At 36.4% G+C, this 27,538-nt stretch overlaps 1 protein-coding gene across 5 annotated transcripts in view; it reads right to left on the bottom strand.

Annotated features, from left to right (window-relative positions):
• Positions 1 to 27,538, bottom strand: part of WDR17 (WD repeat domain 17) — a 122,436-nt gene that overhangs the window by 12,353 nt on the left and 82,545 nt on the right. For 4 of the 5 annotated variants that reach the window (XM_049864283.1, XM_049864280.1, XM_049864279.1 and 1 more), the window contains 15 exons: positions 26,168 to 26,250; positions 24,257 to 24,343; positions 23,505 to 23,669; positions 20,912 to 21,114; positions 19,994 to 20,143; positions 19,777 to 19,907; positions 19,353 to 19,478; positions 16,887 to 17,042; positions 13,406 to 13,470; positions 7,589 to 7,721; positions 7,010 to 7,101; positions 5,851 to 5,950; positions 4,746 to 4,885; positions 2,785 to 2,805; positions 1,442 to 1,553 (listed from right to left, as the gene is read on the bottom strand). In XM_049864283.1, coding sequence (XP_049720240.1) covers positions 1,442 to 1,553; positions 2,785 to 2,805; positions 4,746 to 4,885; positions 5,851 to 5,950; positions 7,010 to 7,101; positions 7,589 to 7,721; positions 13,406 to 13,470; positions 16,887 to 17,042; positions 19,353 to 19,478; positions 19,777 to 19,907; positions 19,994 to 20,143; positions 20,912 to 21,114; positions 23,505 to 23,669; positions 24,257 to 24,343; positions 26,168 to 26,250 — 1,764 coding nt within the window. The remainder of the gene's footprint in view (positions 1 to 1,441; positions 1,554 to 2,784; positions 2,806 to 4,745; positions 4,886 to 5,850; positions 5,951 to 7,009; positions 7,102 to 7,588; positions 7,722 to 13,405; positions 13,471 to 16,886; positions 17,043 to 19,352; positions 19,479 to 19,776; positions 19,908 to 19,993; positions 20,144 to 20,911; positions 21,115 to 23,504; positions 23,670 to 24,256; positions 24,344 to 26,167; positions 26,251 to 27,538) is intronic. The other variant, XM_049864281.1, reaches the window with a different exon arrangement.

The following is a 27,538-nucleotide window of genomic DNA, read 5'->3' as shown; positions in this document are numbered from 1 at the left end:
CACAACCCACTGTTAACAACTTTGGAAATTTATCCTTTCACAAGTATTTGTCCTGAACTCTCTCTCTCTCCCTCGGCCACACACACACACACACACACACACACACTCACTTTTTATCTATCTGTATTAACACAATACTCAGTACACATCTATGGTTGAATGAATAGGGCCCCTCACTCCCTGGGGGAAAAATCAAAGTTTAAATAAGCGAAGCAAAACTTTACAAAAGATGAGGAAAATGTTGTATTTGTATCTTATCTTTCTCAAAAAGGAACTATTGGTATCTTCTTAAATACATACACAGTTACTTTCAAAGTAAGTCATATGGCATGTGCCTAATTTTTTAATCTATATTTTATACAACTGTCTTATAGGCATCTATCAATGTTAAGGGGCCTTGGAAGTGCCGTGGTTAAAGTGCTCAGCTGCTAACGGACAGGTCGGCAGTTGGAACCCACCAGCAGCTCCACAGGGGGAAGACATGGTAGTCTGCTTCCGTACAGATTACAGCCTTGGAAACTTTATGGGGCAGTTCTGCTCCATCCTATGGGGTTGTTATGAGTCCGAATCAACTCAATGGCAGTGGGTTTGGTTTTTTTTTTTTTAAACCACTGTTAATAAAAACAGACCCTCATGATCTTTTCCCTGAGTTCATAGCACTGAAATATACAATTATACTATAATTTAAATAAATAATTGCACTATTGTCAAACATTTCTGTTGCTTTTATATATAATCTTGATACACAGATTTCTACATTCAGCAAAGAAGCATTTTTATAAGCATTTTTACAATAATGAATGTGAATTTTCTTATACTTAGTTAATTCATTTAAAGACCCTACATTGTCTATTTTTGCAAGTTAGCATACAGATGTCTCAAAACGAAAGTGGGGTAGTAGAAAGAGCTAGGGATTTAGAGCTGGGTTTGAGGTTTTTTTTGAGTTAAAATTCTCACTCCACCATTAACTAACTAATTTAGGCAAGTTTCTCACCTTCTCCAAGCTCACTTTCTTTGTTTACAAAATAGAAATAATATTGTCTCCTTTTCAGAGTTTCATGAGGATTTAGTAAGATACAAAAATATGTAGAAATTTAGTTCCAAGCACACAGAAGATGCTCAATAAATGTTACTCCTTACTGTTATTAGTTTTAGAAAGGGTCCTGTGGAGCCCCAGCGGTGTAGCGGTTAAGCATTCGGCTGCTAACCAAAAGGTCGATGGCTCAAATCCACCAGCCGCTCCTTGGAAGCCCTATGAGGTGATACTACTCTGTCCTCTAGGGTTGTTATGACTCGGGATTGACTCGATGGCAATGGTTTTTTTTTTCTTTAAGCTACTGTATATTTGTTTTTCTGCATGTATCTCTATTTGCATAAACTTAACATTAGTTAAATCATTGCATTTCATTCCAAACTAGAATATTTAATATCGCTGGCATACCTTCTCGTGAAGATCATTTAATTCTTCAGTACACCCTTGGTAGAAAGCACAGAGTTTTATTAACTGTAGTTCATGATCAGGAGTCATCAGGAGAAGGTCAGCTGCCAAATTCCTATTCACACAAAAGGAAAAGATCTGAAAATAATGTTTACAGTTATTTCAAAGGAAGGAGGTTCTTATGACGCCTTCCTTGCTTTGGTATTTACATAAGCAGTACTGATCTCCTACTTAATTGTGAAGCTTCTCTAAATGTAGATAGCAAAAACCAAAGGGCATGAAGGACATTTTATTACAAAATTCCTAAATATTTTCTAAGACTCTAAACTGAGTCTTCACATATTTACAAACAATTTTATTATTACACAATAATTCCCTAACCAAACAAAGTAATGTTCATTTTCACACTACTTTCCCCAGCCATTTGGTAATTTTAAGCTCTCCCCAAACTGTCACATTTTTATTATCATTGGTCAATAAATCTTTGAGTATTTTCCAAGTTACAAATTAGATTGGTTTATCTGTTCTTGCTGAAATGTTTGAATGACTGTGTTTTCTGATACTACAATTTAATAGCAGTTTTAAATAATTCCCATGAGAATAAAGAAATTATCATTTGCTTTATAGTATATAAAACAGCTTGCTAAATTTCCATGAAAACTTCCATGGCTTGCTTATTTAAGATTTATATCCTGATAAATAGTGAAATTTACAGCAAGATCAGTTAATTTCATTCAATCTTTACTCTAATTCACTACTTATTACAGATTGAGTACATCAGTGTGGAGGTATATTGATATTGATATGTAGATATATTGATAGAGACCAACCAAATGATCTAAATTCTTAAATTTCACTATCAGAACAGGTATATTTATTTGCTTAGTTGAGTTCGGTATTACGGGGTGTTGTACAAAGCCACAGTTCATCTATTATACAAGTGTTAAGCATAAAATCACGAGACTGATGTTGTACCTAGATTACAGGAATTGTTCTCATTACTTTGTGGTCAGGTTTTATCCACTATAAATTATGTAAATTAACCAGCATTGTGTAAAGCAATGAATTAAAAATAGGTAACTAATATTTACTAATATAGAATTGCCCTTCCAGTAATAAAATAAAACAGTAAGTTACTTTTTTGAATTAGACCTATCTTTTTATTTAAATTGGAAACTTGGTGGTGTAGTGGTTAAGTACTATGGCTGCTAACCAAAAGTACAGCGGTTCAAATCCACCACTCCTTGGAAACCCTATGGGGCAGTTTGACTCTGTCCTATAGGGTCACTATGAGTCAGAATTGACTCGATGGCAATTTTTTTTTTTATTAACGTAAAACTAGGTACCTGTATCCAACAGATGGAAAGCTAGGAAAAAAAAAAATTAAAATTGCAATGAATACAAAGAAGAAGCCAAGTTTTACCAGTAAACGTACAAAAGAAAAAAAAATAAAGACATGTTCTTGGTTTACAACATTATGAATGTTATTTTGAAATTATGAAGCAGCCTTAATTTTTTTAATTATGGAGCTCTATTAATAGCCATGAGGATTACAAATTTCCCCTGGAGAGAACCCTAATCAGCACTAATATATGTCAGAATGTGAGCTTTTTCTTGGTTTCTGGGATATGTATCTATGGAGGTATAAAGGAAGAACTCTTGGGAGGAGTCACAATGAGATAAAAGTTTGTTGGTTATTAAAAGTAACCAAAATGTAAATAAAGTCAGTTGAAAGGATTTTAAATACATTTTTATTTAATATATATTCTTTTTGCTATTTTTTACCTTTTTTAAAGAAAAACAAACTAATCCTGTTTCATTTAGATAAGTTAGCTTTTTGCATGGAGTCAGCTATCTTTGTAAATAAATAATTTTGAGTTAGACCTCATGGCTTAGCATGGGTATGAGGCAAGCTGTGGTAACTGTCATTGACAATTATAATCCTTGACCAAGGAATAACTGGGTGCTTTCAGGGGAAGACCAGAATTAAACGCTAAGACCGACAGTGGGGTACCAACACATTTTGGTTGAGGGGAGGGAATTTGTATATCACTGTCAGACATGGGTAAAAATTAGAACAGCCCTGAAATTCCTGATTCACCACGAAGCACCCAGGTCCAGATAAGGAGAATGGAAAGGGCTACTCCTTGTCTGAGTTAGTCCCCATAAGGAGGAGGGATAGAGTGGTAGTTCACTGTGCAGGCTGTGGACCCAGTGTGTGTAAGTTTGCATCTTGGCTCTACCACTTACTGAGAATCAGGAAGATCAATATTGACTTCATAGGACCTAGTGAGTTATTCCATGTAAAGTGCATAAAACAGTCTGGCACACAGTCAGCAGTACAGAATGGCAGTTAGTTAGCTGCCATTATTGCTGTTATCTGTAGTGTTCACAGGTATAGTCATCTACATAGCTCCATATGGGTGGTGTACGTATATACAGGGTATATAGTGGGGAAGGTAGCAGTCCTGATAAACAAGTTTAGTTAGAAACTTCTTGAGGTGCTAAGGAGTTTGGGGGAAAGAGAAGATAGAAGTCTAAACCCATCTTTATTCAACACACATTTATTGAGTGACAGCATCCTCTCTTTCCTAACAGACTGTCTGACCTAAGAACAGGGCTCTGCAGGTGTGAGCTAGGATTGCTTTAATCTGGATTTCCAGGTTACCCAAGTGACTTGCACAGGTCTGTATCTTAGAGTGTCACTAGAGTTTGGAGAGACTGCCTGTTCCAAGGCTCTAGCCAAACCATCTTTGTTTACTATTCTCCATTAGAAAAGTGGCTTTATTCCTCAAACTTTAAATGAAGATACAAGATCTGAGAAGAATGAGTGTATATATGTAGAAGATTAAGAAACAGAAGTGAGTTGTCCCCACAGTCTTAAGAAGTGCACATTTCCTGTCTCGTGATGTGCTGACAACGTTATGTGCTTTGGTACTCAGGGCTCCTAGCTTGTCTCATATGTAATCATTTCAGTTTTTTTTCCCAGTCTTTGTTTTAAAAGGGATCACGGGAAGTGTCTGACTACTCTGACATCTTGCCCCCGCCTGCTACATTATATGTGCTGAAAACATTATAGAACTACAACTGGCCTACTTCAGAATGGGTCATGGTAGATGTCCTTATATAACCATGGTTGTTCTTATCACTTTATTCTTGTATTGCTGCTTCCTCCCACAAGCTTATTTTTATATTTAAAAAAAATTCTATATTTTACCAATGCACATCTTATTGAATGCAATTTACAATGTTTAAAAAATGCATTCTATCAACTGTAAAATTACTCTTTGAATTTACAAATTCTTACCATGTTGGAAACATCATGCATTTTCTCGCCAATAACTCCAGGGCATAGTGGGTTGCTGGTGCTGCAGACTCTCCTAGTACTGTGCCCACACAGACTGCCAACTCTAGCTCATTCCCACGGATCAGGTATGCCATAGCAAGCTTGCTCAATAAGAAAATAATTTCTTCAGTTGTATGGATGCTGGACAGGATCATCATTCCCCTCCAAGCTCATAAAGTAGACAAAGTAGCATTAACCTATAAATCAATTATTCTTATAAAATATGGATTGTAACGTTCCTACAAAGTCCCTGTGTAAGAGCGACAGTGATTTTTAGATGGAAAAACTAATAAGCGAAGTGTGGGAAATGTTACAAGGGCAGAATTTAAGCATCTAGAACCCTCGCCTCTATTTTTGAAATTAATTAACATCAGTCTCTGCAATATAGTCAATATGCTTCAATCTCCATATCAGAAATATATACATTCTTAAAAGCTCCTTCAAGATTGTACAATTACTAACCATTCCGCAAAGCCCACATATTTCAGCATAAATAGTAAAAATGCAAAATAGAATCTATAGCCCACTTAATATTTTCCTCATTACATCAGCAAGTCAGGTGAAAATCATTTTAAAAATATAACTTGTGAGGAATATACTTAGTTATACTTAAAAACAAGCACTTTCATTTCCATTTGTTTTCATAATCCTAATAGCTGCATGTGAGATTGGTAAGGTAGGTATTGATATTTTTACCTCAGAGCTGTCGACACTTGAGACTCAGAGAAATTAAGTGACCTGCCCAAGGTCAGTATGTGAAAAGAACAGGACTTCAAGTCAGGCCTGTTGAGTCTCAATCTAGTGCTGTCTTCCCTTTACTACACTGCAGATCCTCACATCTGATGAAATGCTTAAAGTGAGGTTGCTATAAATATTTATCTTGGGAGAAAAAGAAATAAAAGAGCTCATAGACTGTACAGAGTTTACATATGCTTATTGGGCACGTGTTACACAGGCTTGGAAAGCAGGTAATACGAGACCTTAGGAAGGAAGTCACCATGTTTTTTTTCCCTCCAACACCATGACATAGCTTTTCATTCACATAAACCAACTTAAAATGTTGTACCTCAATATTATCTACAGCTAGATGGCAACATGCGGCTAGCACAGCTTGGCCATCCCGAAAATACCATTCTGCCAGTTCTTTACTGACTTTGTGCAGGAGCCTAGAGAGAGAGAAAAAAGTACACACACTATACAAACACAGTAATTCCATCATCAAAGTAAACGAATGCCCCTTTATAACAGGCTTATTGAAGGACCAAGTGGGGTCTCATTTGACATTCATGATTTAGGCATAAAGCCTGAATTTTGGGGAAAAAAAATCAGGAAAGCTGTCTTTCCTGACACAGGAGCTGATAGATAAGCACACCACAGCCGTCAGAAAAGAGGTCTAGGAAGCCTAAGAGGAAAACTAACCATTCTGCACTGAATAAATTATAATTCAACTTTAGGGAAAGTTAACCTTGGAGAAATTACATATTGAAATGAAACTTTTCAGAATTTATGTGGTACCCAAAATACGTCTAGTACATGGTAAGCCTTCAAAATGTCAAGTTTAAAAATGGCAGAGAACAGCAGCAAACATTCTCAGAATACCCAACTCTTAACACACTATTTACTGAAAGTTTTATACTTTCTATTTGATGAAGGCCCTGAAAGATTAAATAAATTTTTCTTAGGGCAATACTAAGAGTCAAGAGAAGAAGGAAGTATTTAGTCTAGGATTACAAAAAGAGTATAGGCTGAAAAAAAAATCTAATTTTCATTTCCTTTTTAGGCTAATCTTTTGGGTTTCTTTTTTAAAAAAAGAGGACCAAATGCTATTCATGACACTACACTGTGGTCACGGGATTACAAACTACATTACTGTGACATTATACATACTGGCTTTGCAGTAGTAAGCAGCACACCTCATTTTTATGATTCTCAAGTCCCTAAGAATTTAGGTGTCTTATTTATAGGTCAATCTCTCTACTGAATGTTTTTGCTTCTCTGGAAGGAACATAAAACGTGTGTAGGCTGCATCTGCATGCCTGACACTTCTGTGTTCATCTAGAGATGGATGCTGTTATGGAACTTGACTGAGGTGAGGAATGCCATAGATGACTTGAGACAGCCAAGACCTCTGTGCACAGAGAAGGATGGCATGCATGGCCCTCAAAAACTCCTAAAAGGAAACTAACCATAAACAATGCTAACCAAAAACAGAATAAATCACTCACTCATTAAAGTCTTCCTTGTAGATATCATCAGAATATGAAGATCCTTTAGGTGTGGAAACATGTAGGGTCTGCATATTTCCCTCAAAAGCAGCCTAGAATTTAATTAAACCTTTAATTCACCTAAAACTAATCAATAATAATGGGAAAATTTCAGAACATTATTTTGAGCAAGGCATACTTACATATTGTTTTACATTTATACTACTATTTGAAGATAAAAAAAATAATAATAATTGGAAGATACCAGATATTAACTACATTGGGAGTATCAAAATGTAGTTTTAAGTAAATGATTGCTAGAAAAGTTTGCTCAAGTGCGTGGTATAAAACATTCAGCAGCACGTGCAATGATCATTGTTGAGTTGCTGGCATGGTTAAAGATCTAAAATAAATCCAGTTGTGACCAAAACAAATACAGTAAACTGAAATATCAAGAGACGGCCAAGGGGGGAGGCAGAAGCCAAGCCACTCATAGCTTTGTTAATCACGTGACAGTGGGTCAATAAACATAATCTTCTCCCTTTTACCCACCCAGCCGCCTACCAAATGTATGTGGCTTATAGGTAAATGAAGTTGTACCTGTGCAACAAGCAGAGATTCTTTAAGTTGACCTCTTGACATAAAAAAATTGACTAGTTTTTTCACATCGCCAATGGCTATGCAATATGGGATGACCTCATCCTTATCTTCCTGGATTAACTGGTCAGCTCTCCTAATAAAATAAAAACATTTTTTATGACATGCTAATATCAAAGTTCTCAGTTGGACTGAAATTTTCTGAAAGCATATTTAAAATTCAAAAGGAATTTCATAAAGTCCTCTTTGGCAAACCTTTTTTTTTTTTTTAAACTTAGATTTTAGAGTCAAATCACATATGGAAGACAAATAAAAGTTTTCTAAAATAACAAATACTATAGGTAATTCTCTTTAGGAAATTATATATTTTCATATTTAAATGCCTGAAACATTTCAGGTTTTAAAATCAATTTAGTTTATCTATCAAAATGAGCAACTTATTTATTTTAAAATAAGTTCTAAACTAGATGTATGTTATAGGATATCTACCCTCAACTGGATTAATCAAATATGTGGGTTAAAGACAGAATTTTTAGTGTTTTAGTGAACACAATAAAGGGTAAGAAAGACTCTAACCTCAAGTATCTTAACAATCATTAAAAAGGATAATACACCTAAGTCCTCACTTACTATCTTGTTATCCAAAATTTCACATTTACAACAATAGTAAAAAATCTACTATCCAACTATTTTGCCCATTAACAACGTACATCTGGCAATAATGAATACCGAGGTGTGAGGCAAGAGTAATGCTGGCTGTGATGGTTAAGGTTATGTGCTGATGTGGCTGGGCCATGATTCTCAGTGGCCTGCCAGTTACGTAATGATGTAATCTGGCAGTTATGTAATGATGTAGTCATCCTCCATTCTGTGACTTGATGTGGGCATCCTCCATTTTCACATAACAACCTGGTCTTTGGAACCTAACCATGTTGGTAAGTGATAAGTGGGAATACAAGAAAATAATTATTGATAATAAAATGCAGAATATTTTAAACAAAGGAGTTTAAAGAACAGTGATATTCCAGATATAAAATGTGGGAAATGGGAAGAATTATAGGGAAGAAGAGAAAAAATTATCTAGTAGTTTAGACCCTGATCTTGGGAATTGTGAAGGGTCTATCTCTACCTATATGTCTGTCTGTCTGTCTCTGAGCTCCCTGTTGTCTGTCTTTTTGTCTCTATTTTTTTGTCTGTCTCTAGCTAGGCCCCAGATGCTTTCTCAAAGGCCAATCTAGCTAATTCTACCCATAATGTTTAAAGTCAGCTTTTCTAAAAAAAATAAAAACTGGTATATTTATGTTGGCATTTACATTAAACTTGAGTTCAAAGTCCAATCTTTGAGTAAGTATAGTACAAACTTTTTATGCTGTTTCCCAGCTCACTGTAAACAGTCTCCAATTCATAGAGTCATTGAGATACTCCCCAACACCTATGTTTTTTCTTCAAGGTTAATTCAATTATACAATTTTCTTCTTTTTTGTTGTTGCTGAAAATATACACAGCAAAACATACACCAATTCAACAATTTGTACATGTATAATTCGGTGACATTGATTACATTCTTCAAGTTGTGCTACCACTCTCACCCTCCTTTTCCAAATTGTTCCTTCCCCATTAACATAAAATTACTGTCCCCCAAGCTTCCTATCTAACATTTCCAGTTGCTGCTGCCAATTTGCTCCCATATAGACAGTTCTTTAAAAAAGCACAATACTCAAGACAGACATATTTTACTATTTAAGCTAAATTATTCTTTGGTTTAAAGAAGACTTCAGGGGATATTTTTGGTTTATGGTTTAAAGATTATCCCCAGGGCAACAGTCTTGGGGGTTCATCAAGAACAGCTATGTTTTTGCTATGTGACCCTAATTTCATTGTTATAGCTGCTTGGAAATAATATTTTCTTCCTGGGAATTTGGAACCAGGACTGAGAGACTACCAATCAATCCCTTTGAATGGCTGATTCTTTAACACATAAACACAGGCATTATAGGGAAATCATTTTCTGGCCACTATGTGGACTAAAGGAGCCCTACTGGCTTAATGGTTAAACGCTCAGATGCTAACCAAAAGGTCAGAGGTTCAAACTCACCAGTGGCTCTACGGTAGAAAAGACGTGATGATCTGCCTAGGAAACTTTATGGGGCAGTTCTGCCCTGTCATATAGTGTCACTGTAAGTTGGAATTGACTCGATGGCACACAACAACAACATGTGGACCAAGGAGCAAAGAAAACTAAGTGTTGGTTTTCAAAGACAAATAAAACAGAATTGGAAAGGTTGTCCATAATTCCATTTGCATTCCTTTCCCCTTACTCCACATAACCAATTTCAATCTCACTGTATTACCCTTTCTGCCAAAACAACTCTTACTGAGAGGAACAATACCGTTCATGTTGTCCAGATTTCTTTTCTTGGCTGTAGGCTCAAGATTGCCTACTTGATGTTGCCACTAAAAAATTCACAAAGGAATGTCAGACTCATCACATATAAAGAGAACTCATGATCTGATGTCCCATTAGATTCAAATCCTCTACTAGTTTTTTTTTTTTTAATCCCAGTTTCTCTCCAGTTTTGCAAACCAAAAACTCTAGGAAATATTTGACACTCCATTTTCCCCTCTTCTGTCTATTACCAAGTTGATTTTAACTCCTAAATATATACCAAATTTACCTCATCTACTTGTCTCCATCTCCACCATCCCTACTTAAGGCCTCTATTCTACTCTCGTCTCTTGACCCGACTGTTCTAGTTGCCTTCTTCCTATTCTCCCCGTATCTGTTATTCACCCTTTCCAATCTGCCCTCAATATTTCAGCTGGTGTGATCTTTCAAAATGCAAATCTGAAAAGGTCACTTTCTACCTTGTTTAAAATCCTTTAATTTCCTCTGCTCTTAGAGCAGAGGAATAAAAAAAAAAAATCTTACTATGTTTATAAAGCCCTAAAAAGTCTAGCCCATGTCTACTTTTCCACTCTTACTTGGCACTACTTCCCCCTGGTTTCTGCACTCCAGACACAGTAAAGACATAAACAGTTGCCATCACGTTGACTCTGACTCCTGGCAACCCCGTGCATGACAGAGCAGAACTGTGCTCAGTGGCTGTAATCTTTCAGAAGCAGATCACCAGGCCTTTCTTCCAAGGTGCCTCTAAATGAGCTCAAACCACCAACCATTTGGTTAGTAGCCAAGTGCTTAATCATTTGTGGCACCCAGGGACCCCCCAACACAGGAGCCTCCTTTTAAGTCCTTTATGATGCTCTTTAGGCCTGTAAATAGGCTTTCTCTAGCCTCTGCACTTGGCTACCCCCTACTTCATTCTTTATAGCTCAGTCCACATGTTCTGGGCTAGGTCAGGTTCCCTCTGTTCCAATACACCTTGGATATGCCACATTCTAAACCTGTGAGTACCTAGCAAAAATAAGCAATCAAAAAAAAAAAAAAAATCAAACCCATTGCCACTGAATCGATTTGACTCATATAGTGACCCTATATGACAGAGTAGAACTACGTCATATGGTTTTCAAGGAGCAGCTGATGGATTTGGACTGCCAACCTTTGGTTAGCAGCTGAGCTGTTAACCACTATGCCACTGTAGCATATTAGTATTACTGGATGATAGCAAATTATGTCAATCAATATTCGTATACAATAAAAATTATTTTTGTTTTTGAAAATGTTTAACATTCACTTGACCATACCTTGAACCCAAATGGCATTCAATTAATTTTTTCCCTGAGGTCAAAACACAAATCTTCAATGAAATAAATGTCTTCTGCTAACTTGACTTTCTTCAGGATTCAGTGGAAGCAGTAACTTTCACAGTTCTGCAATGAGGTTAGGGGGCCTTAGAAATATTTGGGGTAGTTAGAGCTTAGGGTAGAAAGCCTACAGTCTGAGCACTGGGGCCAGCCTGTTGCTTAACTTAGTACTGGGAAAGGAGGTGCTGGAGAACAGACTACTTTCCCATGGCAGATGTGCTAATCCTTCTGGATGTCACGCTTAGCCTTTGGTTGATTTTTATCGTGTATGTGCTTTGCGTAGTGGTTAAGTGCTACGGCTGCTAACCCAAGGGTCAGCAGTTTGAATCCGCCAGGTGCTCCTTGGAAACTCTATGGGGCAGTTCTACTCTGTCCTACAGGGTCACTGTAAGTTGGAATCGACTTTTGGGTTTTGGTTTTTTTTGTGTGCTTTGCAGTGGATTTTTTCCCAAACCCTGTCCCACAAAAGTAAAAGCTTCTAATTTTTATGTCATAACCAAGGTATTCCTGTAATAACCTACAGCCCTAGCACAGTAATTGGCAAATAAACCAAAGATAGTTGCCATCTAGTCATTCCAACTCACTGCAATCCCGTGTGTCCGAGTGAAACTGTGTCCCACAGAGTTTTCAATGGCTGTGATTTTTCAGAAGCAGATTTCCACCCCTCTCCTCTAAGGCACCTCTGGGTGGATTCAAGCCACCATCCTGTCAGTTAGCAGCTAAGTGCTTAACCGTTTGCACCACCCAGGGACTCCTGATTGGCCCATAAAAAGCCAAAAACCAAACTTGTTGCCCTCAAGTGGATTCTGACTCATAGTGACCCTATATGACAGAATAGAACTGCCCCATAGGGTTTCCAAAGAGCAGCTAGTGAATTCGAACTGCTGACCTTTTGGTTGGCAGCTGAGCTCTTAACCACTGCACCACCAGGGCTTCAACTGGCACATACCTAAACCCCATTGCCGTGGAGTTGATTCCGACTCATAGCAACCCTGTAGGATAGAGTAGAACTGCCCCTATAGGGTTTCTAAGGAGTGTCTAATGGATTCAAACTGCCGACCTTTTGGTTGGTAGCCATAGCTCTTAACCACTACACCACTAGGGTTTCCCAATTGGCACAAGGTGGGCACTAAATAAATATTTATTGAATGAATGACTAGAACAGGATAGTCTTAGATGGTGAGTGAACTGTGTCCCCCAAAAAGATATGGTGAGGTACTAACTCCCAGTACTTGTGAATGTGACCTTAGTGAAAAGAGAGTTTTGACAGATGCAATTAAGATAAGGTCATGAGGGACTAGTGTGGGCCCAAAGTCCAAAATAAGTGATGTATTTATAAGAAGAAAGTCTGGACACAGAGACACATGGAGGAGAATGTTATGTGAAGATGGATGGAAGCAGGGACTGGAGTGATGCTTCTACAAGCCAAGGGCTGCCCAGGATTTCTGGCAACCATCAGAAGCTGTGAGAGAGGCATGGAATAAATTCTTCCTCAGGACCAATCTGCCAACATCTTGATATTCAACTTCTAGCCTCCAGGACTGTGAGAATAATCCTGTTGTTTTAAGCTACTCAATTTGTGGTGCTTTGTGACAGCAGCCCCAGAAAACCTCCTAGAACCAATCTTCTTAGTTAATTGCATTCTAGAACAAGGACTTGTAGTGAAGCCTGCTCAGTGGTGAAACCATTCTTTATCATCAGTACATCCCTTACCTCCACAGACAGGAAACAGCAGGAGGTGGTGTCTACAGAAACAGTTTTGAGGTTTTTATAGAATAAGTATGCCTCTAATTATACGGTCACTATGAGTCAGAATCAGCTCAATAGAAATGAGTTTGGCTTTTTGGTTTTTGACCTTCATCAGAGGTCAGGTCAAATGCAAGAACACCAAAATGACTTGTAACCAATTTATTTCGTTTATTGTATTAGTAGATAGAAAATTCTGTCACTATTTGAAATGACATAAGAAATCTTACAAGCTACTACCATATTCATATACTGCTTCTTTTTAACACGTGATTTTAAAGCACGTATTTGGACACAGACCCTCTGCCTTACCTCTGCATTAACTTCTTCCAGTATTTCACAGACACTCCTGGTGCAACCGACAGAGCTTTGTCCCACTGGATGAGAAGAGAAGAAGAGTGTAAGCACGTCTACTCTGACCGCATTGTCTATCCCTTAACAGACTCTGTTTTTTGATAAACTCATATTTATAAGATGGAATTTTTTGAGTGCTTAGACTCACAGAATATTTTTGTATTCTATCTCATGCATTCCACAGAGTATAAGTATGATCAGATTTAAAAATAAAATGGTAAGACAAGTAAAATTACATTATTTAGCAGTGAAAATCTCAAACCTAGAGACACAGTAAGAAAGAAAAAGGAAGGAGGAGTGGAGAAAGGGAGAGAGACAGACAGCGAGAGATGGAAGACTGATACCAACTGAAGTATGTAGTTCAAAAAATATATTAACCTACAGAGCAACACCAGTCATTTGTTCTACCATCTACAATAACTTGTACTGAAGTTTTTATTTCACCGTTACTTATACTTAAGCTTTTTAGCCTCTCTCTACTCAGTTTTATAAATTTTATTTGTCACTTTTTCCTTTATAATACTCGTCTCCATATTTTAAAAATTAGTCTGCTATTGAAGAAGCTCACTGTTCAGTCAAGTCTGGTGGGCCGTCATTTGATAATATGGATTTCAAGGGAAGGGAAGGGAACTGAAGAGAAAATATTCTGTAAATATTCATGTTAACTACTAATTAACCCCCAAACACTAAGATTCTACTGTAATTAAAGCTAGAAAACTGACAATTAACTTGAAAATAACAGGTTGAATTTTAAGTAGGTAATTTTTAATATTATATATTTGAATTATGTTACCTTTTTTTAAGTAACTCTTAAAAATATGTTTCTAGTAGGTTTTAGTAGAAATTTATCTTTACTAAGTGGGGGCAAGTAGAGGAAAGAAGTTGAAATGTAGACTAAATTAGCTTTGAATTTATCAAGCTCTGTCAATAAAAACATATTTGGTAAGTGAAAAAATGAAATGTTTTTCTACCTCCAACAACAGCCCCATAGCATAAAGCTTGCAGAAACAGAAACTATTCATGAGCAGGTGACCATACAAGGATGCCCATAATTATAAAGGACCACAAGCACAGTTTTTGGATCATTAAGTCCCTTGAGGAAACTGCACACCAACAAAATCAGTAAGCTGTATTAGTAACTATCTGACTGAGAGAGGCTTTAAATTCATGATGGTTTAAAATTATATACGTTCAAATACAAAACTCAGAAAGATAAAAAATGGCAGTGTTCTACCAAAATTTATTTCTTTCTCCTTGATTTTTTAAAATACCATTTTACTGTATTTTCAGTGAAAGTTTACACAGCAAATCAGGTTCCCATTTGACAATTCCTACACAAAACTGTTCACTGACATCAGTTACATTTTTCACAATGTGTCTACATTCTCTTTAATTGTATTCTGGTTATTCCATTTCCAGTACTCAAGTTTCCCTGTCCCCTCATCTTCTCATCCATGCTTTAGAGTAACTGTTGACCTTTCAGTCTCATAAAGATGGTTTTTTAATGGGGCACAGTACTCACAGATAATATTCCTTATTTTGTGTGTCAATCTGTTGTTACACTAAAAGGTGACCTCAGGATAAAGAGTACCTCAGGTGACAGTCTCAGGGTGTTCTCTTGTCTCAATTGGTCCAGTGAGTCTGGACTTTTTAAGAATTTGAGCTCCATTCTGCATTTTTCTCCCATTGTATAGGGTCACTACAAGTAGGAATTGACTTGATGGCAATGGGTTTGGTTTGGTTTATCAGGGTCCATCTATTGTGGCCCTGTCTCCTTGATTTTTGTTAAATTCTTCCTTGCAGTGCTGTCAAAAGTAACTGATATGTCAAATCTTTACTTGTTCAGAAGTAAAATTTTTACATTTCTCTTAAATTATTGTTGTTAGCTGCCACGGAGTGCGTCCCTTACTCCATACATAATGGGATCCAGTACTTAGCTGTTATCTATAGGGTTTTCACTGGCTGAGTGGTGGCTGGGCTTGAGGTACACTGGCTGGATCTTCTGCTTGGAAGGCAAGAATTCTACCACTAAACCACCACTGTCCTTGCTCCCAAATTAAATACTTTCAAATCTGCAATCCTTATCGATAACATTTTTCAATGGCACATGTTATTATTTCAGGTCAAGCAGTAACTTATTGTTTGTCTCTGAGTGTACGGGGAAGTAAAAAGGTGAATTCAATTTAATTTTTATATATTATAATGAAACTATATTGCTTAGTTTGATTTCATTTATAACTATTCTTAATATCATGTTTTATAATCATAAAATTAACCAACCTACAACTTTTCAAAGGAGTCCTCGTGGCATAGTGCTTAAGCGCTTGGCTGCTAACCTAAAGGCTGCTCTGCGGGAAAAAGATGTGGCAATCTGCTTCCATAAAGATTTACAGCCTTGGAAACCCTATGGAGCAGTTCTGCTCTGTCCTATAGGTTGCTTGCAGTTGGTATCGATTCAATGGCAATGTTTTTTGTTTTCCCAGAGCTTTTCAAAAATGATAAACTGTGAAGTGAGTCCATGACATCTTTTTTTTTTTTTAATTGGGGGAGGGACAAGCTATTGAATTAAAATATACACACAGATAAATGAAAAGCCCAAAGAATTTTCACAAACTATCCACTCATGTAACGAGTAACCAGATAAAGAAACAGAATATAACCAGCACCACCTCTTCCTTCTGCTTCCTTCAAGTCACCACCCATTTCTTAAAGTAACTACTACCCTGAATAACTACAGCATAGATTCATCCTGAGCCTTTTTGAAAAACCTGTTTTGTTGATTCAGTCCATCCTTCACCAGGTGCTCCACAGTGGAAACTCCTCTCCTGGCAAATGTGGGACTGAGTTATGACAAACAGTATTAGCAAGGGGATCCCAACCCACCCAACCCACGGCCATCAAGCCGATTCCGACTCATAGCGACCCTATAGGACAGAGTACAACTGCCCCATAGAGTTTCCAAGGAGCGCCTGGCGGATTTGAACTGCCAACCTCTTGGTTAGCAGCCGTAGCTACTACGCCACCAGGGTTTCCCAAGGGGATCCCAGTGTGAGCAAATTAGTCAATACGTATTTTTTCTTTTTTAAAGAAATGAGGATTCTATTCTAGGGCAGTGGTTCTCAAACTTTAGCATGCAGAGGAATCACCTGGATGGTTTTTTAAGACACAGATTATTGGGCTCCATCCCCAGAGCTTCTGATGCTATAGGTCTGGGATGGGGCTGGAAAATTTGCCTGTCTAATAGGTTCCCAAGTGATGCTGATTTTGCTGGCCTGGGGATTTTTCTTTGAGAACCACTGTTCTAGGGTACACACCTGATATCAGATTGGCAGAGAACTAATCAGATTTGGAGAAAAAATAAGCTCAATACTTAGTATTTAACTAATACTTTTTAGAATACTTAGATAGACTCATTGATTTTACTTGAACAGCATATTACCTCTCCAAGTTCAACCATCAGTTCACAGTATCTCTGAATCTGTCCTAGTCTCAGGTGTATTTCAGCAGCTTCCTTCAGTCTTTCCTCTTTAGTAGGTACACCAATACCACCACCAAATTTGGACATCTTGACTGTTGTTAGTTCTTGAGCTTCAGACTGGTTAAAAAGAATACAAAACGTTCTAAATTTCTAGCGATAACAGATGATTATAAAAGCATTATATAAATAGTTTTTAGAAAATTAAATGTTTAAAAATCAATACTCAAAGAGTAAATCCTAATGTAAACTTACTGACTTTAGTTAATAATACGGTATCGATATTGGTTTATCCATTATAACAAATGTTCCACAGGAACGCGAGAAGTTGACAGTGGTAGACACAGGGTGCAGGGAGGAAAGGAGGTATATGGGCACTCTGTACTTTCTGCACAGTTTCACTGTAAACCTAAAACTTCTCTAAAAATTAAGTCGATTTTAAAATACAATGGTTTCTCCCTATAAAACATGATACCTATTTAAACAGAAGAGGACACGGAACCAGGGACATCATTGCTGATATCAGATGGACCCTGGCTGAAAGCAGAGAATACCAGAAGGATGTTTACCTGTGTTTTAATGACTATGCAAAGGCATTTGACTGTGTGGATCATAACAAATTACGGATAACATTGCGAAGAATGGGAATTCCAGAACACTTAATTGTGCTCATGAGGAACTTTTACATAGTCCAAGAGGCATTCGTTTGGACAGAACAAGGGGATACTGATTGGTTTAATGTCAGGAAAGGTGTGCATCAGGGTTGTATTCTTTAACCATACCTATTCAATCTGTATGCTGAGGAAATAATCCGAGAAGCTGGACTATATGAAGAAGAATGGGGCATCAGGATTGGAGGAAAACTAATTAACAACCTGTGTTATGAAGATGACACAACCTTGCTTGCTGAAAGTGAAGAGGACTTGAAGTACTTACTAATGAAGATCAAAGACCACAGCCTTCAGAATGGCACCTCAACATAAAGAAAACAAAAATCCTCACAACTGGACCAATGAGCAACATCATGATAAATGGAGAAAAGATTGAAGTTGTCAAGGATTTCATTTTACTTGGATCCACAATCAATAGCCATGGAAGCAGCAGTCAAGAAATCAAAAGACACATTGCATTGGGCAAATCTGCTGCAAAGGACCTCTTTAAAAAGTGTTGAAAAGCAAAGATGTCACCCTGAAGTCTAAGGTGCGCCTGACCCAAGCCATGGTATTTTCAGTTGGATCATATGCATGTGAAAGCTGGACAATGAACAAGAAAGACCAAAAAAGAATTGACACCTTTGAATTGCGGTGCTGGCAAAGAATATTGAATATACTATGGACTACCAAAAGAATGAACAAATCTGTCTTGGAAGAAGTACAACCAGAATGTTCCTTAGATTCAAGGATGGTGAGACTGTGTCTTACATACTTTGGACATGTTGTCAGGAGGAATCAGTCCCTGGAGAAGGCCATCATGCTTGGCAAAGTACAGGGTCAACAGAAAAGAGGAAGACCCTCAACAAGGTGGACTAACTCGGTGGCTGCAACAATGAGCTCAAGCATAACAACGATTTTAAGGAGGGCTCAGGACCAGGCAGTGTTTCGTTCTGTTGTGCATAGGGTTGCTATGAGTCAGAACCGACTCAATGGCACCTAACAACAACAACATTTAAACATAACATCTTGGTATGGGTGATGGGGTGGAAACTGGAGAGGAGAAGCTCAATCCCATTGTTCTCAAAACTTTCCAGGCGTTGTGAAAATACAAAAGTGCAGGGGCCAAACGGTAGCGATAATGAACTGCAGTATATAACTGGTCAAAAAAAAAAGTACTTCCTCTTTAGAAAAATAACTTCCTTTATGACCATCAAAACCACATCCCTGGCACAATTCTCTCCAGTCTTTAACCGTTAAGTTAGCCGTTGATATTTATTCACTGCAAACATGTAAGTGATTTCCTCTTTCTGGTTCCAGGATTAATTTGCTGTCACCACAGGGTATCACACTAGGTGTCAGGTAACTGCTAGTTTTGCATTGAGCTTCATTAAGAGCTAAAATCTGACCAACTTTAATACAAAGATCTCAGAATACAGCCTGTTAGGCTCTCTGAGGGTAAAAGCAGGGTAGTCCATATGTCACAATCATCCGGTAACAGGGTAAAGATTAAAAAAACTTCAAGGAGTTCCAAGTGACCTCTGAAGAATTTCATGAGATTCAAACCTATTCAAAACTACGGCTACTTTAATTTGTTTGTAAATACGTCATACTCTCATAATTGGTTTGCCCAAAGATTTATTTCCTTGATGTTGACTTACTTCAGTCTGCCCATTGTAATCATACAGATTTTTAGCTTTTATCATTTATTTACTTTGATAGTGAAAAAGCAAAATAAAAATTTTTGCTTGAGCACATCATATTTGCATGCTTTACTTACTGTTCTAAATTTAATCAGGTGTTTCAAATGCATTATTCCCTTAGAGTAGTTCTGAGGAAGTAAGCTATCATCTTGCCCTTTTATCACAGCAACCAAGTTCCATAAATTGTTACTGCCACCTGGAGGCTAAAAAGTTGACATTGAATTACCAAAGATATAACAGTGAACAAAAACCCACAGCAGTTTGCAATTTCACAAACATTACAACGCAGGTATATTTAAATAAAAAAATTCATAAAATAACTGTACCTCATTTATTGGTTTTGGTTTTACATTCGCTTCCTCACACTGTACCAGTTATGCTAACAGGGACCCACTGAATTGGGACGGCACATGTAAACACCTGGCAACTTAATGACTATAGCTGTGATGATTCATTTTGGCTAAGGAGACAAAGTTCACGGTTAATTCCTATTATACTTACTGATAAACATTCTGAGAACCATCTTAGTTTTTTCACTCGAAGGTTCCCAGTTACTTTCTCTATTTCTTGTTTAATATCTCTTGACACTTTACCACACAAAAGAGGAGGAGTGCCTTGTTCAATAGCGTTATCTGAAGACAGACAATGTTCAGTGAGAAAAACTGCTTATAAAATATTATTTAAAAAATAAAATCCAATGCATACATATGGTCAATACCAGTGTTCCCGATAATTTCTTCCCAGGGTCTGTCTGCCAGAATATTTATTTGTAAAGGAGTGATGAGAGGTGCTAAGGACCAGAGTCTCACGGTGGAATCACGGGAGCATGACGCCATAGTGAAAGGGCGACTCGAATGGCATGTTAAACCTGATGGAAAAAACAAACCCATTTTAACTAAAGTAGACATTCAAAAATGCTTCTATTTTATATGTACCTCATAAAACTTTTACAGAACTCAAGTTGTGAAGAAATGTTGTGAATAACTTCAAGGTTCTCGGAGCCAAAGTACGTTACAAATGTATTTAATATATTGTCCAAAAGAATAATATAAGAATGTATCACTTAGCATACTGTATAAATATGAAATGTAAAATTGAATAGTTATTATGAAGCAAATGGTCCTTGATGAAAATGCTGAAGGTATATTTCAGTCAGTTAAGCAGCAGATATGCTGTACTACCAACAGGGTGCATGGTAGCCTGTGAATTAACGGATGGATGGAGGCAAGTTACAGTTACGAGACAAAGGAAGAGCTGGGGCTTTAAAATTTAGAATATCAAGAAATGTGATTCTCTTTCATATTCAGTTCCACGTTGCCCAGCTAAAAAGTCATTGGAGTAAAGCATATATGGGTGGGAATGGCTGGACTGGGGTTACAAATGAGGGTCGAGTGATGTGCAAATATAATCTGACCGTCCATACCCAGTACCACAGTGCTGTTACCTTCTGATAATTTCCAGCGACTCTTTCTACTATCTTCTATATATTGTGATATTTTGACAATAAACATTTAATTTTCTAATAAAAAAGTTATTTATAAAACAAAACACTGCAAGATATTTGAAATACTTATTGCTCAGAAATAACAATAATAATTAATACATCAAAATAACAAATAAATGAAAACCACTTTACCATACACATCTGCACCATGATCGTACACGGTATCCAAACAAGTTCCTTCTCGAGTGTCCCATACTTTTATAGTATAGTCCCAGCTACCAGATATTAGTAGATAAGGAATCTCAGTATTCCAAGTTAATCCCCTTACAGGTGCAGTGTGTCCACTGAGAATGTTTATGCAAGCATCTTGAGTATAATCCCAGATTCGAACAGAACTGAAAATAGAATATTATACTTCATTCAAGGTATAATTTATCTAAAGGATTAACCTATTCTTAATGGAGCACAATGACGATTCCTTCGTATATTTAGAAACCATTTTTAAGATATATTAAGATTTCTTTTTTTTATAGAAGATAGAAATGAATATTTAACTATCAAGAGTTAGCCAATTCTAACATAGTTTTTCCCTTACTTTCACTGGCCATTTACTACTGAAAATAAAAACACTATCTCATAGTTTATATATTAAAAATAGCTTTCTTAAAATCCAGAACAAATACAGCCAAAGAGAAAAAATGACTAATAACATAGATACAGTAATTTAAGAGTTCTCATGTTGTTTGTAAACCATGAAAGTGTAGCATGTGTGATGGTGGGTATTATTTGAAAAGTCTCTTAGTAAGTATGCTTTCAACAATACAATAAATCACTTCTTCATGTTTCTGTCAGTAAAATTAGTCATTTAGCTTGAACTCAGTCTCAGAGCAGGAAAATAAATATGTGTGGTTGATTCATGATATTACTTGAATCTACTGATTGTAGAAAGGAAAAACATTATTGAAATTTAAGACCTCCAAATGCCAATTTTGTTTGAGAAAGTGACAATACTTTTTTTGGTCACATATTTTTGTCAACCTAACAATACCAAAATATTAATACTTCAAAAAGCAAAACGAAACCAAACCCGTTGCCATCGAGTTGATTCCGACTCATTGTTACCCTTCAGGACAGAGTAGAACTGCCTCATGGAGTTTCCGAGGAGTGTCTGGTGGATTCAAACTGCTGACCTTTGGCTTAGCAGCTGAAGCTCTTAACCACTATGCCACCAGGGTTTCCATAATACTTCAAAGGTTATATTATATTATAAAGGAGACCCATTATATATTTTTGTTTCTTTGAAGCATGTCTCTTTCTGCTTCATATAAAAAATTTCCTTTTCCTCTTATCCTTGTACAAGACAATGTATCCAGATGTACCATAAATCTAAATTTTGTTAGTGCTAATATCTTATATATGTTAGCATTTAAGTTATTTAAATTTGATATTATATGTTCATAAATAAGAATATATTAAAGTGGATTGTATTAAAATACTTTAATGTTACTATAAACCTGTTGCCGTCAATTCTGACTCATAGCGACCCTAGAGGACACAGGCCACAAAAGCAGGCATCCTTGCTTTTATGGCATAAGTTAGATTAGGCAAACATTAGGGTTTGAGGTTCCAACATATGTGTGTTGGTAAGATTTCAGGTGCCCCTCTGTACACAAAGAGTGCCTAAAACTTTCTAGTCTGAAGCGTAGTATGTGTGAGTTCTCCCACAAGTACAAGAGCAATTAACGGTTTCCCTACAATTTTTACTCTTATTTAAAGTTTCTAGTTAACATGAGTGAGGTACAACCTCTATTTAAAATAACTACTACTAAAGGGACCAATAGTCAAAATTCATTAAACCCCTTCAACTTGCATTATCATAGGTCAGTAAAATGCTTTATGATATCTTTATGACAAATATTTCATAGACAAGGACTGAAGACTACACCTTTTACCATGAAGAATATAATTTAGAAGTTAAGAGACTGGAATAGCCTCAGAAATGAACTCATGCTCACTTTCTCATGATACCCTGATTAGAAGTGCCATTTTAAGTGATAACCCACAAAAATCTCAAAATTGTTCCTTATCCAATTTGTAGTTATCCTCAAATTTCAAGATAAAATTACTTATTCAATATCAAACCTATGGTTACTAAGTACTATGACTTTTACTTGCATAAAATAAAGATTTTTCTTACCTAAATTTATCCCCTCTTTAAACAGAGACCAAAACTATACTATATAAATCTATCTCGTTTGAATATAAAATACAGACAAGATTTCAGAAGCACTCACAAACCTAGAAAAAATGTTTAATCGCTTTCATTTCTAAAATATCTTCTATTCAGGCTAAAATCTATGACCTTCTTTTATTCCATTCAAATGAAAACACGGTACAACTCTTTTCCATGTTAAATGCAGGAACATTTTTTTAAAACAAACTCTGCTCTATATCTTTGAGAGATTTGTTTCAGATCTTTGCCCCTTTCCCCACAGATCCTTTTAAAATTCTTGTTTCTGTCAACTTTGTTGCTAATAAGATAGAAATAAGCAACCATATTAAGCAAAATAAATAAGGAAACAAAAATCATGAAGATTAGGATAATATAAGCGTGGTAGAATTTAGTTTTGGTTGAATGCAATTAGGAGCTTGTTAACTATTTACTTGTTATATACATATTTAATATATTCCTATATGTTATTTGAACAGACAACTACATATATTTCTTGAAACATATATGCTTATGATTTTAGGCTCTAGAAAATTAGAATCCAAAAATACATACCCATCGTCAGAACCGCTGCAAAGAATTCCCTCCCTCAGAGGAGACCACCTAACATGGAACACTTTTGCTGTGTGCCCACTGAACACTTTCAATGGTTGATCAGAGCTGGTGGCTATGTAATAGACACGAACATTTTTGTCTTCACAGCCAGTGGCTATCATGTCTCTAAAATATCAATGGCACATTAAAATATGAAAATGTTGACATTATTTATTAATAATAATTTAAAATGTAGAACATTCCTAATTTCTAAAAACAGAATTTGTGTCAGCTAAGTTTTACACGTTAAATACTGGGCTCTTAAGCAATGCTGTCTTTTCAAAACTACCTACGTAAGTTTGCACAACCTGTGAAATTCTCGAACACGATGGCAATGGAAAGCCACGGTGGAACGACATTGCACAGATTCCTGAAGTTTAGAGGAAGGGTCACGTTTCTACGGTAGAAGCCACACACAGATTGAACTTATTTCTATGTTTCATTAGTTGGTCCTATGCTTTTCTCCCAAGTATCAGGAAGTTGTTTTGAGAGCAGGAAATCAGTATTTCTAAAGCATGTACAAACTTCAAGAAATGAAAATAGATAGCAAAAATAAATGAGCATTCACAAGGCTTCTCATTTTTTAGTCAAGGGCAATATTATCTTAAAAAAAAAGTGACGTGTATTACATATAGGAATAGCATTAAAATTTATGGTTATTTAAAATCTCCTAAATATAATTATTAATTATTTCAGGGAGGGGGGTAACTTACTTGTTGTTTTGGCTCCAGTCACAACCAAAAACTGCAGCTGGATGTTTGTATTTGTGTAGTACTTTACCATCAATTGTTCGAATAATACTGAAATTAATTATGTTAATAGAAAAAACAGCATTCTTAATATGTTATTCACTGGAACAAAGTCAGAGTTGTATAATTCAAATAGAAATATCTTAGGATACAGGCCTTGATTGCAAAGCATAAGGAACATTTAAAAGTGTTCTATAAATGACATTACCAATTATGAGTATATTTACATTAAATTACATAATACTAATTATGGTAATCAAATTAAGGGTGATAAATTTTGAGTTAGAAACTATTGCTTATAGAATTTTTTGAGGAAAAATATAGTTTAATAAAATGTTTTGAAACATGAAATAAGTAAGATATGTTTTTCAGCTTTAAAACTTAGCAGTTCAAAATTTATAGTATTTAGACAACTCATTATAAATCTGGTTGCATAAGCTATTACACCAAGAACAAGACGTGTGTTTTAACCTCTTCATGGTACATTCTCAATGATATGGCTAGACATTCAGAAACCCCCAAAGATCCCATATACGTTAACTGCTCTACTACCCTATGTTATACCAAAATGTAAGAGCTATGATTCTAAAAAAAAAAAAAAAAAGTAGGGGGAAAAATCCGTGTATAAGTTAATGTATTACAGGGTTTTAAAAGTTTGAATAAGACCTTTGAATAATAAAAGCCTTTGAATAAGACCCAAAGTTTGAGGGGCCTGACAACATTCAAGAAGTTAAGTATCATTAAACTTTTAGGTTATGGGGGAGTTTTGGCGGCCTATGCTTACAAATGTTTACTCATTGAATGTGGAATTTATAAAATAAATAGTGCCTTGAAAATATACAATAAAACTAATTACGTATTAAAAACCAAACCCATTGCTGTACAGCTGATTCCGATTCTAGTAGAAGCATTCCATAGGGTCTCCAAGGAGCGGCTGGTGGATTCCAACTGCCGACTTTTGGTTAGCAGCCGAGCTCTTAACCACTGTACACCAGGGCTCCTAATTATGTATTACTTAATCAAAAAGTTTTGGGTATATTCTTTCTATTTTGGTATCTATCAATTAGCAAATCGTTCCTTTCAAGGAAAAAAATGACCATTATTGTTATTTCTGCATGTTTGAACTTCCTGGTACAAATTCTGGTTTCCATAACTACTATCTTTTCCACTACAACAGGGGATACTCAACAACCATGAGCGTCTATACCACTAGATTTACTACCTGTCAAAGATGACTACACCTATAGCTAGAGGGTACCATTATCTGAATTAATTTCTTTTCTTCTTTTTAATTAAATTCTGCCCTTACATATTTTTACTTGGCAATCTACTTTCTCTCAGGACATAACAGAATTAAGAAAGCACACATTTCTGAAACACAGGGTCAGAGGAATTAGCGCCTAAAAATAGCACTTCCCATATGCATTACCTTATTTTTCCTCACAAAGGCTTTCTATGCTTTTATAAATAGTATCTACGAAACTGTGAACAAGTTTCTAGAGCGCTTGACATGAATTACCAGTGAAACGGAAAGTACCAATTCCCCTAAAATGCGATGAGATTTATTTAGACTCTTTGTGAAACATCCTTGGAGCTTCTCTGAGGCAATTCAGAGTCCTTTAGTTATAATTCAGATAACACTTTTTCATTTAGAAAGTAATGACTGGTTCATTTACTTATTTTTCAAATACCAATACAGCATTATTATTGAAACATCATAGGAACATGGTATGTGCTTATAAATAATATTTATGATGGTTGGTAGCGCTGTAAAAGTGAAATCTCAGAATAACTTAATGTACGTGCTAACATGATGCAATTGGTGCTATCTGGTGCGTCTTTTATAAACGGCACTGTTTCGTACACCGTACTTACCAGAAACCATCGCCACTGCAAGTTGCTATTCTTTTGGAATCTTTATGACTCCAGGCAATGCAGAATATTCCATTTTTTCCATGCTTCAAAAAATGCAAAATACCTATCAATAAGAAATAATTCACCCCTTTTTTCTCTTATTTATTTACTTCTTCTAAGTATTACTTTTCTACTAGGAACTTTCTCGAAGTGATACTAACAGAGATTCTTGCCATTAGCAGAAAGAAGGCTGCATATACCCTTTCAGAGAGCACAACACTGTCAATCTTAGAAAGCAAACCACTTCTAAGACATAACTCGGGGAGGAGGGCTCTATCTCTCTTTGTTGAACACAAAGTGAAGAGCCAAAATCCACTTCTTCAGCATGCTTAGGACTAAGCCTCGCTCAGTGCCTGCTGCCGGCAATGGCAGTCGGAAGGAAGACAATTACCCACCTGCTGTGAAATGCACTCCTACTACAACTGTAGACTGAGATAGAAATGTCGCAACCCACTGTCGCTATTGCTTGTTCTTCCAAATTTCAAAGCACTATTTTTATAAAAATAAATTAAGGTCAGCTTATTCCTGTAATAAATCACTCTGAATGTATCTGTTTCTCTGCATTCTTGGGCTGGGAAAGCGTTGAGGGTATCATTAACAGCTGGTCTGAAGGGAATTTTTTTAAACACAGGCACAATATTATGCATGGAAGTGCCATTCATCAACTGCGTCATGGGTGACTGAAGGTTGTGGTCAATTGATTTCCAAATTTAAATGAAAAACATTTCCATTTTACATGAGACTTAAAATGTGGCTGCAGTTAAGGGGGAACGAAAATGACTTATCCTGAGTTTCAAGATTACTTTATAAATACACAGTTTCAAGTTCCTAAGGGAATTCCTAGTTTGCTGTTTTTACCTCTTTTGGGGGGTAGGAGTGGGCCGTCTTTAAAAAGGTGGCTATAAAAAGGGACTAGACCCTTTACTCATTCAGTTTAAGGGGCTGTCTGCCTCCTCTATGCCATGAAAAGTGCATTTACAAATCTCTAATACCCTGCATTTCCGTTAGGGAGGTCTAAGCCACTCAGTCCAAGCTGGCATCATTCATTTTTCCCATTTTTATTATCCAGGATTTAAGTGATTTTGATATTGGTCTTGATTACGCTCCCGAATGCTGAGAAAGACATGAATAAGTGTAAGAGAGGTCCCTGATGCTAAGACGCTGGCACTGAAGTGGGGGCTGTTCTTGTGCTAATACCAACAGCCACAAGAGGAAAACAACAGCTCTGATCTCTAAGGACGCATTGGTTAAATCCATGTCACAAGTTTCACTGCAGGCTCATTTCTCTTCTATCCCACTATGCATTATGGGGTACGTGTTGTTTTGGGGATG

The sequence above is a fragment of the Elephas maximus genome, chromosome 21, assembly GCF_024166365.1.
Source record: "Elephas maximus indicus isolate mEleMax1 chromosome 21, mEleMax1 primary haplotype, whole genome shotgun sequence".
NCBI lineage: Eukaryota > Metazoa > Chordata > Mammalia > Proboscidea > Elephantidae > Elephas > Elephas maximus.
Note: the sequence above shows the minus strand (reverse complement) of the source record. Positions and strands in the feature narration are given on the sequence as shown.